The sequence below is a fragment of the Amblyomma maculatum genome, chromosome 11 (genome assembly GCF_055883805.1).
Source record: "Amblyomma maculatum isolate TAMU_Amacu chromosome 11, ASM5588380v1, whole genome shotgun sequence".
Lineage (NCBI taxonomy): Eukaryota > Metazoa > Arthropoda > Arachnida > Ixodida > Ixodidae > Amblyomma > Amblyomma maculatum.
The window spans coordinates 162,563,142-162,575,569 of record NC_139354.1 but is presented as its reverse complement, the minus strand read 5'-3'; the positions used below and the strand labels follow the sequence as shown (position 1 = coordinate 162,575,569).

At 51.8% G+C, this 12,428-nt stretch overlaps 2 protein-coding genes across 2 annotated transcripts in view; one reads left to right on the top strand and one right to left on the bottom strand.

Moving 5' to 3' along the window:
* Positions 1 to 12,428, bottom strand: part of RyR (Ryanodine receptor) — a 1,181,579-nt gene that overhangs the window by 964,802 nt on the left and 204,349 nt on the right. The window lies entirely within an intron of this gene.
* LOC146175332 (uncharacterized) lies at positions 6,308 to 12,070 on the top strand. The gene is made up of 3 exons (XM_084584303.1): positions 6,308 to 6,704; positions 6,861 to 7,334; positions 11,978 to 12,070. Exons 1-3 carry the CDS (start codon positions 6,426 to 6,428, stop codon positions 12,068 to 12,070), a joined length of 846 nt encoding a protein of 281 aa, XP_084440429.1. The 5' UTR covers positions 6,308 to 6,425.

Here is a 12,428-nt window from a genome sequence, read left to right as displayed (position 1 = left end):
CCGTCTCTCCTCTGTCGTGACGTCAGTGTATCACGTGGTGTGACGTCGCCATGCCACGCGGTCCGCACGGCGTGCAACCGCAGCCGACGGCGCGAGCTGGACCACCGTCTCTCCTCTGTCGTGACGTCAGCGTATCACGTGGTGTGACGTAGCATTCATTCCACATTCTTTGCACGGCATGTAACCGTCACGAAGGGCTGTGGTTTACCTCTAGCAATATGCTTCGCATAAAATCAGGGTGTCACATGCCTCAAGAGGATCCTTTCTCTCGTTTGTCTCTTATCGGCGTTCGTTGGCGAGCTACATATGTTTTACAGGAAATGAAAGGATCTGTCACTTTCTCCCGCACCACGGACAGCCGGCCTAACCTGAAAAGACCTTCCGATGAGGGTTCGGGATCGAAACGCGCTGGTAGTGGTGGTAAAACATTTATTGGATATTTACACGCAGGTATGTTTGGCGCAGGTATGTTAGGAATAGCAGGGGGAGTTACTAGTTGAGTTTGCAGAGCGCAATAACTTACGAATCACGAATACCTTCTTCAGCAAACGGAAGAACCGGAAATGGACATGGAATAGTCCTAACGGAGAGACTAAAAATGAAATCGACTTTATAATGTGTTCAACCCCCGCCATTGTGCAGGATGTAGAGGTAATCGGGAAAGTTCGATGTAGTGACCACAGGATGGTGAGGTCCCGAATTAGCCTAAATCTGAAGAAGGAACGCAATAGATTAGTAAGAAAGAAGCCCATCAACGAATTAGCGGTGAGGGGGAGGGCAGAAGAGTTCAGGATCTCGCTACAGAATAGGTATTCAGCTCTAACTGAGGATGGCGACATTACCCTAGAGGCAAGGAACAATAATTTCAGAGATATCATCACTGAGTGCGCGGTAGAAGTAGGCGGTAGGATAGTTAGAGAGGATACCGGTAAGCTGTCTAAGGAGACGAAAGATTTGATTAAGAAACGGCAGAATATGAAAGCTTCCAATCCAACAGACCAGATCGAATTGGCCGAGATATCAAAGCTAATCAACAAGCGCAAGGTGGCCGATATAAGGAAGTATAACATGGAGAAAATTGAGCATGCTGTAAAGAACGGGGGAAGCCTTAAAGCGGTAAAGAAGAAATTGGGCATAGGCAAAAACCAGCTGTATGCGATAAGGGACAAGGCGGGCAACGTCATCACTAATATGGACGAGATAGTCAAAGTAGCCGAGGAGTTCTATACAGATCTCTACAGTAGCCAAAGTAGTCAGGACCGTAATGAGATTGGCGGTAGAGAAAAACAGTCAGACGTTCCACCAGTGACGAAGGACGAGGTCAAGAAAGCACTAGAAACTATGAAAAGGGGCAAATCAGCTGGAGAGGATCAGATAACTACAGATTTGCTGAAGGACGGGGGGGGGGGGGGGGGGATATCGTGCTAGAAAAACTGGCCACCCGGTATACGCAGTGCCTGGTGTCATCGACGGTACCGGAAGCATGGAAGAATGCAAACATTATCCTCATTCACAAGAAAGGGGACACTAAGGACCTTAAAAATTACAGACCAATCAGCTTACTGTCTGTTACGTATAAGGTATTTACTAAGGTAATCGCAAATAGAATCAGGACAACCTTAGACTGCAATCAAGCAAAGGATCAAGCAGGGTTTCGGAAACGGTACTCTACTATCGATCATATCCATACCATCAATCAGGTGATAGAAAAATGCTCGGAATATAAGCAGCCCTTATACATAGCATTCATTGATTACGAAAAAGCATTTGACTCAGTTGAAACCTCGGCGGTGAAGCAGGCATTGCGAAATCAGGGAGTAGACGAGCCGTACGTGAAAGTGCTGGAAGATATATATAGTGGCTGCACAGCAACCATAGTTCTACATAAAGAAAGCAACAAAATTCCCATAAAGAAAGGTGTTAGGCAAGGAGACACAATCTCCCCAGTACTATTCACAGCTTGTTTAGAGGAAGTATTCAGAGACTTGGAATGGGAGCAGTTAGGGATAAGGGTAGATGGAGAATACCTCAGTAATCTGCGATTTGCTGATGACATTGCCTTGCTAAGCAACTCGGGGGATGAAGTGCAAATAATGATTGATGACCTAGACAGAAAAAGTAGAAAGGTAGGCTTGAAAATCAACATGCAGAAGACTAAGGTAATGTTCAACATCCTCGGAAAGAACAGCAGTTTACATTAGGTAGCGAAATACTGGAAGTAGTAGGCGAATATGTCTACTTAGGACAGGTAGTAACCGCAGATCCGGACCATGAAAAGGAAATAACAAGAAGAATAAGATTGGGATGTAGCGCATTTGGCAAGCACTCGCAGGTTATGACTAGCAGCTTACCGGTATCGCTCAAGAGGAAAGTATACAACAGTTGCATCTTGCCTGTACTCACCTATGGGGCTGAAACGTGGAGGCTAACCAAGAGAGTTCTACTTAAGTTGAGGACAACCCAGAGGGCTATGGAACGAAAAATGGTAGGGGTAACATTAAGAGATAGAAAGCGTGCAGAGTGGGTCAGAGAAATAACTCAAGTTAACGACATTCTAGTGGAAATTAAGAAGAAGAAATGGACATGGGCAGGACATGTAGTGCGAAGAGCGGATAACCGATGGTCGCTGAGGGTAACAAACTGGATTCCAAGGGAAGGAAAGCGTAGCAGGGGGTGGCAGAAAGTTAAGTGGGCGGATGAGATTAAGAAGTTCGCAGGGGTCAAGTGGATGCAGCTAGCACAGAACCGGGTTAAGTGGAGAAATATGGGAGAGGCCTCGCCCTGCAGTGGGTATAATCAGGCTGCTGCTGATGATGATGATGATGTTTGGCGCGAAGTATTAAGGGCGCTACATATACTAGGTGGAGTCCGCAGTCAGGGGCCTCATTGGCGGTTGCCGCCGCCCCTTTGGGCCTGTAGGTCGCAGCAGCTGAGCAGGATCACCTCCCAGTCCTCCCGGAAAGTTATGAGCGAGTTGGGCGGGCTAGTTGGTTTTACATGGTGAAAGAACAACGAAAGGGACGGGACACAGTGACACGAGGAAGAGTTGATAGTCGGCGGCTTGTGTTCGCGCTTCCTCGTGTCACTGTGCCCCGTCCCTTTCGTTGTTCTTTCACTCTCCCGGGAAGGTTTAGGGATGGGGGTAGGGACGGGTTCTGTTGGCAGGCCCATAACATGTGGTAGGTGTCACCCACCTCCCCACAGTACTGGACAGGGAATTGTGCGGAAGCGTCCAAAGATGAAAACGGACTACAAACCCTAAGGCTACCGACAAGCTAAGAGCAGAAATGAGCGCGATAGAGAACAAATTTAGTGGCACTCTCAGCCGCGAAGTAACTGAGCTGGGTACAAACATCGTGGATTTTTTTTTCATCACGTAGTGGAGCTTCTCGCGTCACTGGAGGCAAGCTGTAATGCCTCCATTCGCGACCATGCCCGTAATCATCCCTCCCATATCTCACCATGGCCCCTTGGCAACAAATTGAGGTGTGGAAGTGGAACTGCAGGGTGTTCCGCAACAAACGGAGTAACCTGTTGTTTCACATTCAAAACCTAGCTAAACAACCAGGCGGATTAGCACTTCAAGAAGCTAGCGGTCTGGCAAATGACTCCTCCCTCGAATGCAGGGCGACATGTTCCATTCACAGGGACATTTGTGCAAACCAACATTAGTGCTAAACAACACATCATAGTCAGTTATAACGAACAGTACACGCAACTTGAAATTGTGCCCAGAAGAAAGGGAGATGCAAATCTCTTTGTACCCAAGCTATACTCTTCCCCGAAAGACGGGGGTTCAGGAATTCCCAACCTCCTGTTTAAGGCTATTCGCCTCGCCACAGGAACCCTTGTGGTGGGCGATTTTAATGCCCACTACTGGACTTAGGAAGAACAATCCCAAGGGTACAAAGCTGTGGCAGTCTATCCGGAACCTGTGCCTCACAATCCTTAGCGATCTCCAAGAAATCACGCGGGTCGGCAACAGCGTTAGCGCATATATCTCACCCGATCTCGCACTCACCAAAAACATTAGCGCCGCCTGCTGATCCAACACGAGAAACATACTAGAGAGCGACCACTACTAATAGCCACGACACCCCATCACGGACTGGAATAGGAGCTTCAGCACCTTAACGGCATGGATCGCTACACTTAACGACGACGTCAAGACCACAGCGGTAGAGGAGGAGCCGCACCGAATTCAAACTCCTCCGCGGGAAGAACCTACTAAAACAACAGAAACCTAAGAAAGCGCCATATTGAAGCATACACTATAGACTTGCAAGAAAAACAATGGGGCTAAATCTGTGGTAATAAGAACGGGAGCTTGGAAGCAAAAAACAATGCTTCTTACTCCGACATTTGCGCCACCCCAGAGAGACAAAATGCACGCAACGAGACCGGCTCATGAAGTTAATTCACCAAACCATGTACGGACGCTGACCTAGTCGCTGAACTGCGAACACACTACCTGAGCACGTCGCACACAGGCCCTCTACCCGCGTACGCCCCATCGACACCCAAGATGCCGACATAGCAGATGCTGGTTAGCTCAGAGTCAGCTCCGTGCCACTAGCGCGGCGGGAGCTGACGGAGTGTAGAACAAAAACGCTCAGAAACCTAGACCACACGTCTGTCGCGGCCTTGACGGAACTAATGAACACCTACTGGAGTCGAGGTGAGATCCTCCAGGAATGAAGACACCATCCCTAAACCAGGCAAGAAACTCGATCGAGCGGCCCATTTCCCTCACGTCTTCCATAAGAAAGCTAGTGTCATCGACCTATTTCCTCCAACAATGATTGGCTTTAGGGCAAACTTGTCCACGCAAGACGTCCAGCTTAAGAAGGACCTGCTGGACCCTTCACGCGGAGCCAGGACGAAGGTGGTGCGCGGGCTAGACCTGAGCAAAGTATTCGACAACTTCTTGCAATCCTTACGTAGCGCTCCAAATTGGACCCGGGAGAAAGGCCATTTAATTATGTCGCATCTCATTTTTCTGGGAATCCAAGGCACGCTCAAGGCTCGTTGCTCTAGTCTCCTTAATATTGCACTCATTAAACTCCCCACCAAGCTCACACGTTTAATGCGGACGACATCACCCTGTGGGTATGGTGATGTCACCCCCGGCCAGTGGATACGCTGCGGCAGGCAGTCGACATGATCGAAACTTACGTCTCAGGAGCGATCTTTGAATGCTCATACCACAAATCACAACTGCTAGGTTTTAGGGCCAAGCCGCGCAGAAGGAATGCAAACCAGACAAGTACCATTGACGCCTTGAATGTATGTGTGAGAGGATTACCGGTCAGGGAAGTCCAAACCATACTCATATTGGGAATCTACATACAGAACAATCGCAAAAACACCAAGACCATCAACCGACTCGCGGCCATGGTCAATCAGAATGTACTACTCATCAGACGGATCGCCAACAAACGAAAATGCATGAAAGAATAAGTTCTATGTCGATTATTCCAGGCTTTCGTGCTGAACAGGATCGCCTAAGCTCCCTCCCGTACCTGGAAATGCAATTCCTGGAGGGCCTAATCTGACAGGCCTACAAAGCTTCCCTTGGGCTCCTTCGCAGCACGTCTACGGAATGGTTGCTGGCCCTTGGGTTAACAACACGCTCTCGGAGCTGTGTGAGGCGCACCTTGTCTCCCAGCTCGGACGACTCACTCGCACGAACGCGGGCAGGGCCATCCTATACAGACTACACGTGTGTGAGCAGACAGGGACGCGAAAACACAGCTACCTACAAACATTAGGACAGCTCTAGTCATTAAAGCCTTATCCAAGAATATTCAGCCCACGCATCATGAAGGTCGACGCATAGCGAGGGCTCGCGCCCTACATGCCAAGTACGCCCGACACGCCATGCAGCGTACGTGGACGTGGCGCAATACCGGCAAACCCCGAGACAAGCGTTCGCACTGGTCGCGGTGAATTGGAACGCATCGATCGCAACCACCCCCTCCGAGACGGCGGAGGAAGCGGCCATAGCGCGTCCGCTGATATTCAGTGATTCTAAAACAGCCATTCGCAATTTCGCGAAGGGCCGTATCACATATACCTCCTTCTGCATCCTCCAGACCAGTCCTGCTCCAATGAGGAAAAACGGCTCGGCGTTCGGAGCCTGCGGACGTATTTCACATCGGCTCCTGTGGTTTTCAACTTACGTGGCTGAATTACGACCTGAAATGACCTGATCGCCATCAAATCGGTCAGTGAAGGTGCTCCGCGCCAGTTTGAGACATTTTCGGATAATCTACGTCCATATTTGCTCATGTTTTGAAGATTTCGTCTTCGTGCCGAGCGCGTCTCGTCAGGCCTAGCTCACCAAGGGCTCATACATTTGCCGGTCAGGCCTAGCGCCGCCGGCTGCTCATCGCCCAAACTCCTTTACTGCTTCATCTTTCAAGATGGAAGTTGGTGTAGAAGGAGAAGATATTTCACCAGAGGAATTTCATAACGATCCTCGTTGGACCCGTGCGGTGCGGGCCCGGAACAAGCTCTACCCCAACCTGAAGCAAGCCTCGGACAGCGGCGCGTCCGCGTCTGCTGGAGCCTCGACAAGTTCGGACAACCTTGCTTCCGCGCCGAAAGGCAAGACATCCACTCTCAAGCTGAAGAGGCATGCTCCTCTTCCCCGGTTGCCGACATCGGACTACAAGGTTGTTTTCCGACCGGGCGGGGGCTTGGATCTTCGCCTAATAAATGGAGGTGCACTTCTGCCTCTGATCTGTGCTGAAGCAGCAGTCGACTACCACGAAGCGAGAATCAACGACAAGTTGCGCATCAACCCGCACAACAACTCTTTCACGGTGAGCACACCTTCTGAAGCTCGAATGAAACAGTTTGTCCGCATGCAAGGTCTTCGCCTCAACGACCAGATGTACCCCCTGAAAGCTTATGTCGCGGCCCCCGACAACGCCGTAAGAGGCATTATTTACAAAGCCGTCTACAATCAGACGCAAGATGAAATCTTCCAAGACCTTGTGGCCCTTAATCAGAGCAAGTACTTCACCATCGCCGACGCCCGGCAGCTCGGCAGGACCAAGTCAATCTTAGTCACGTTCATCGACACCGCGGAGGTACCGCGTCAACTGAACTTCTACGGCACTATTTATTCTTGCTACCCATTCAAGGCAAAAGTTGAAGCTTGCTTCAACTGTCGGAAGCCTGGACACCGTGCCGACGTCTGTCCCAAGGAGAAGACTGACCTGTGTTCCCGCTGCGGCGTTGCCCATCCACCCAAGCAAACGCCGGACTGCACGCCCAGATGCATCTTATGCGGTGAAGCCCACTTCACGGGGACCAAACGGTGCAAAGTGCGCTTCGAACGCTCAGGAAACTCCTCCAAAAAATCCACACCGCCGATAAGGCTTTCGGACGCTCGACCTCCTGAGACAACTCTCAAGTCATCTAGACCATCAAGAAGCCGGTTTCGATCGTCTTCGAAGTCGCGCAGCCGCTCGAAGACGGGATCCCGCCATCGCCACAGCAGAAGCCGCTCGAGGTCCTTCCCGCCACTCCCGGACCAAACAGTCCAGGAATCCACGAAACAGGTGAGCTGGAGGCCGCAGTCTTCCCCGCTCGAGCGAGAGAACGCGGAACTTAAAGCTCAGTTAAAAACACAGTCTGAAGAAATTGCCGAGCTTAAACGGCAGCTGCAACTCCTTTTAAGGCGAGAGCAGTCCCCTGCAGTATTGCAAACCCAAGCACCTCCCACCATTTCCAAAACTCCTTCAAACTCTCCCCCCTCCGCGTCCTCTTCGCGCGCTACGTCGCCTGCTCGTGGCGTTCCCGCAAAACGCAAGATACCCACTGGGGTAGTTCCTTCCGAGCCATCAATGCCAGACCAGACTGCCCTCATTATGACGGCAATGCAGTCCCTGGAACGCTCGGTACAATCTTTCCGCGCCGAAACCCAGAACTGGATGACGAACGCCGCAAAACGACTAGAGGCTATTGAGAAGCGTCAAAGTGCTCAAGAGGCCTCGTTTTCTCAAATCCAAACCCAAGTTTGTGAGCTTCTCCCCAGAGGTTGCACTGTACTACCCATCCCTTTAGCTATTACTGATAGCACCCAACATGGCGGCACACCCCAACAGAATTAGCGTGTGGCAGTGGAACTGCAGAGGTTTCCGCACAAAGCGGAATAATCTGCAACTTCACTTATCTACCCTATCCCCTAGCGAGATACCGGCAGTGATAGCGCTGCAGCAGACGCTTGTTTCGGTTAAGCTCCGCGACTATACTACTTACGAGCCCTCCACCCAGCCTCAATCCAGGGTAGCGTCGTTGGTGCACCGCAACTTTACCGCGGTCGAACACCCTCTTGAGGTGGATGACGTGGATGGTCTCTTGCTGGCACTCCTACCCCGCACACGAAATGCACACACCCTTTTTGTTCTCAACCTCTATAGCCCGCCCAAGAGCCCTCCTGCCCCCCTCATTGGCGCAATCAAGAAAGCCCTCACAGTTAGCGCGGGAGGATCCCTACTAGTGGTTGGCGACTTCAATGCTAGCCATACCAGTTGGGGTTACCGAAAAAACTGCCGTAAGGGTACGGCAATTTTGTCCTTCGTTCAGGACGAAGGGCTTTCTATTCTCAACGACACCTCCTATCCCACCCGAATCGGATCTAGCGTTCAGCACGACACAAGCCCAGACTTGACTCTCTCAAAAGGCGTTCGAGAAAGCCGCTGGACTAATACCACTCACTCATTAGGCAGTGATCACTACATTTTATGCACTGAGCTCTCCATCTCTTCCCTCACCCCACCCAAACGCAATCGGGCCTGCGTGGTCGATTGGGATCGATTTCGCCGCATCCGGCAAAACGCACCGGACACCATTGTGGACTTGGAGGCCTGGGTGGCTTCTCTCACACAGGATGTGGAGTCGGCGACATCCACTATCCCGGAACCAGAGGACACTTCGGCTGCGGATAGTCGCCTTCTCCACATGTGGGAGGCACACGCCAGCCTTCAGAAACGCTGGCTGTACCAAAAGCATAATCGCACCCTCAAACGGCGAATTTCCCGCCTTGTGAAAGCAATTGAAGCTTATACAAGGGACCTCGCTCGCCAGCAGTGGGGGCAGGTCTGTGACCGCATGAGCGGTAATCTAGGCCTTAAAGACACCTGGTCGCTTTTACGCTACCTCCTTGATCCTGGGCACACCAAGGCCACGCAGCGTAAGAATATTACCCGCATTATTCATCAGCTTCCCCTAGATGATGACGCCCTCCTACAGACCTTAAAAGATCAGTACGTCACTACAACCCCCTCTACCACCCTCCCTTCTTACACCGGTTCTCCCAACCCTACCCTTGATGAGGAAATCTCTTCAGCTGAAGTCAGGGCGGTGATGCACCGCCTCAGGACGACATCAGCTCCGGGGACGGACCGAGTCACAAATAAGATGCTTCGTAACTTGGATGACCCGTCTGTCGATGCGGTCACGGACCTCTTCCACCAATGCTGGCGCACGGGAACCCTTCCGGCCCAGTGGACACACGCCCGTATCACATTTATCCCTAAACCCGGCAAACCACTCGACATCAAGAATCTCCGACCCATATCTCTAACTTCCTGTCTTGGCAAACTCTTTGAACATGTTGTGCTGGCACGCCTCCAGAACCACATAGATGACCACAACCTCTTCCCTGACACAATGGTCGGCTTCCGGCCACATCTCTCCACGCAGGATGTTATGCTGCAACTGTCAGAAGATGTCCTTCACCCCCGCCACGCAAAGCGCACCCGAGCAATTCTCGCCCTAGATCTCACAAAGGCCTTTGATAATGTCCGTCACGCAGCCATTTTAGATGCTCTCTCATCGCTTCAAGTCGGCTCGCGTGTCCACCAGTACATATCCGCCTTTCTTAGTCATCGCACAGCAGAAATCACCATCGGCTCGCTCTCATCTCCATCTTTCAAACTCGGTAGCATTGGCACCCCACAGGGTTCTGTCCTCTCTCCACTGCTTTTTAATATTACCCTTATCCCCATGGCACACGCCCTCAACCAAATCCCTGCCCTGTCCCACTCCTTATACGCCGATGATATTACACTGTGGACCACCACAGGTAGCATTGGCGCCATGGAAGATACATTACAGGCCGGAGCAGACATTGTTGTATCTTTTGCCGCAAATGTCGGCTTGGCTTGTTCCCCTACCAAATCGGAGCTTCTCATACTCCGACCTCCTAGGTGTCGTACAGACAAAGGCCCTCCTCCCCCCATCTTCTTGACAATTGACAACACCCGGATACCAGAAGTGGACAACATCAGAATTCTCGGTATTCTGATACAAAACAATGGCAAGAATACCGCAACCATCACTAAGCTGACGGTGATGGTTCATCAAACAATCCGCCTCATTCGCCGCATAGCCAATCGCCATCGCGGCATGCGCGAGCATGACCTCAGACGCCTGGTACAGGCATTTGTCCTGAGCCGTGTTGTGTACTCGCTCCCCTACCTTTTCCTCACGCGGGTGGAGGAAGACAAGGTTAACGCCCTTATCCGACAGGCGTACAAGGCCGCCCTCAACTTACCCCGCTACACTTCCAATGAACGCCTTCTTCACATGGGCATCCATAACTCCCTAGCTGAGCTCACAGAAGCCCACCGCTCAGCCCAGTTGGAACGATTATCATCTACCCTCACCGGCCGGAACATCCTTGCTCGCATCCATCTCTCACCTCCCGGTCACTGCTCTACACAACATACACTTCCCACTGCGATACACCGCGTTCTTAAGGTGCATCCCCTGCCAAAGAATATGCACCCAGAGCACCATGTCGATCGCAGCAAGGCACGCGCAGAAGCTCTTCACAAAAACTATGGCTTCCAGCCAGAGACCGTTTACGTAGACGCTGCCTCATACCCCTCCCGCCCAGCGTTCGCCCTCAGCGCTGTTTCCAACTCTTTGCAACTGTTCGCGGCCGGTACAACTTTTGCCTCCACTTCCCTGGAAGCGGAGGAGGCGGCGGTTGCCCTCGCCATAGCTACCACCCGAGCCACAACCATCTTCAGCGATTCTAAATCCGCCGTACGGAACTTCGCCCGCGGTCGGATCTCTACCCCAGCCTTCCGGTTCCTCGCCTCCCTCTCCCCACCCGGACACCCTATTCAACTAATATGGGTGCCCGCTCACACGGGTCACCCAGGCAACGAAGCAGCTCACTCTTTTGCTCGAGGATACGTCAGCCGAGCAGGGACTGCCACTGCCTGGGGAGATGCTCGCGAGCGCATGGTATCCTATCACGAAATCTCTCTCCATTACCGTGATCAACGAACCATCTACCCTCCTCCTCATAAATCTATGACTAAGCTACAACAGGTGACGTGGCGCCAGCTTCAGTCCCGTACATTCCCATCCCCCGCTTTCTTATCTTTGATCCATCCAGGACTGTTCTCGCCGCAGTGCACCCTGTGTGGGGCACCTAAAGCTGATTTTGAGCATATTATGATCAAATGCTCGGAATTCCACCCTCCAGCCCCTTGGCAACTCTCCGACCTCGAGCGATGGGAGGCTGCGGTGTCCAGCTCTGACCCGGCCGTTCAAAAGCGGCTGACAGACTGGGCTTTGGGTGTCGCTGTGAAGCAACAGCTTTCGGCCACAACACGCAGCCAAGAGCCGACCCGTCATTAGAATGTAATCCCTTAAGGCTCCCAAATATAAAGTTTTTCACCACCACCACCAATGAGAGAAATAGGACTATTTTGGGTACCGGTCTGGGGAACGAGGTGGCTCACACGCAAGCCCGATGTTTCGTCAACCGGGAAGTGCGCCCGAATTTTACGAAGAACGGGCTAATTTCTTTCCCACTTGAGGCTGGAAAGGTGCACATATCGCCACAAATCCTCAACGAAGGCGCCGACTACATGCAAACACCTTCTGCCGGTGTTTATAACCCAAACTGCAATAAATGTGGTCCGCCTGCGGTTGAATAATACAGCTCGCTTCTTCCGAGTGGTGGGAAGCGGTGCTGGTCAGCTCGGACCCGAAGATCCAACTATGGGACATCGAGCGGGATAATGAGGTCGTCTAGTACGTCTCTCCTCAGACCTTTTGAGCGACGAAATAAAACTGTTTGCAATTTAATCGCTCCCATCGCGTGGCTTCCTTCGCGCGCGTTCAAGTGTAGCATTGCAGATGGCAGTTACGATGGCAGTTAACACACCTCGCGATCTGACGGATCTCGCCCTATGGTATAGGGACTAGTAGGTCTATGCCGTTCGCGGTGGGGGCTAGCCTGCCACCGGATTTGTATTTGTTGTAGGCCGTCATTTTACCGCTTCGGTGGTGGACGACAGCTGTTGCGACACGCTTCTTCCTCTTCTTTTTCTTTTTTCTCTAGTCTCTCTCCTGTCCTCACGAGGCAGCGGAGGTGCCCCGCCCCGGTGGTG

Excerpts from the sequence above, each read along its gene's own strand:
- LOC146175332 (XM_084584303.1), top strand. The coding sequence starts at position 6,426 with ATGGAAGTTGGTGTAGAAGGAGAAGATATTTCACCAGAGGAATTTCAT. Across the intron at positions 6,705-6,860 it reads TCCGACCGGGCGGGGGCTTG|TTTGTCCGCATGCAAGGTCT; the intron begins GATCTTCGCCTA and ends CGAATGAAACAG. Across the intron at positions 7,335-11,977 it reads CGGGGACCAAACGGTGCAAA|CTCGCTTCTTCCGAGTGGTG; the intron begins GTGCGCTTCGAA and ends TGAATAATACAG.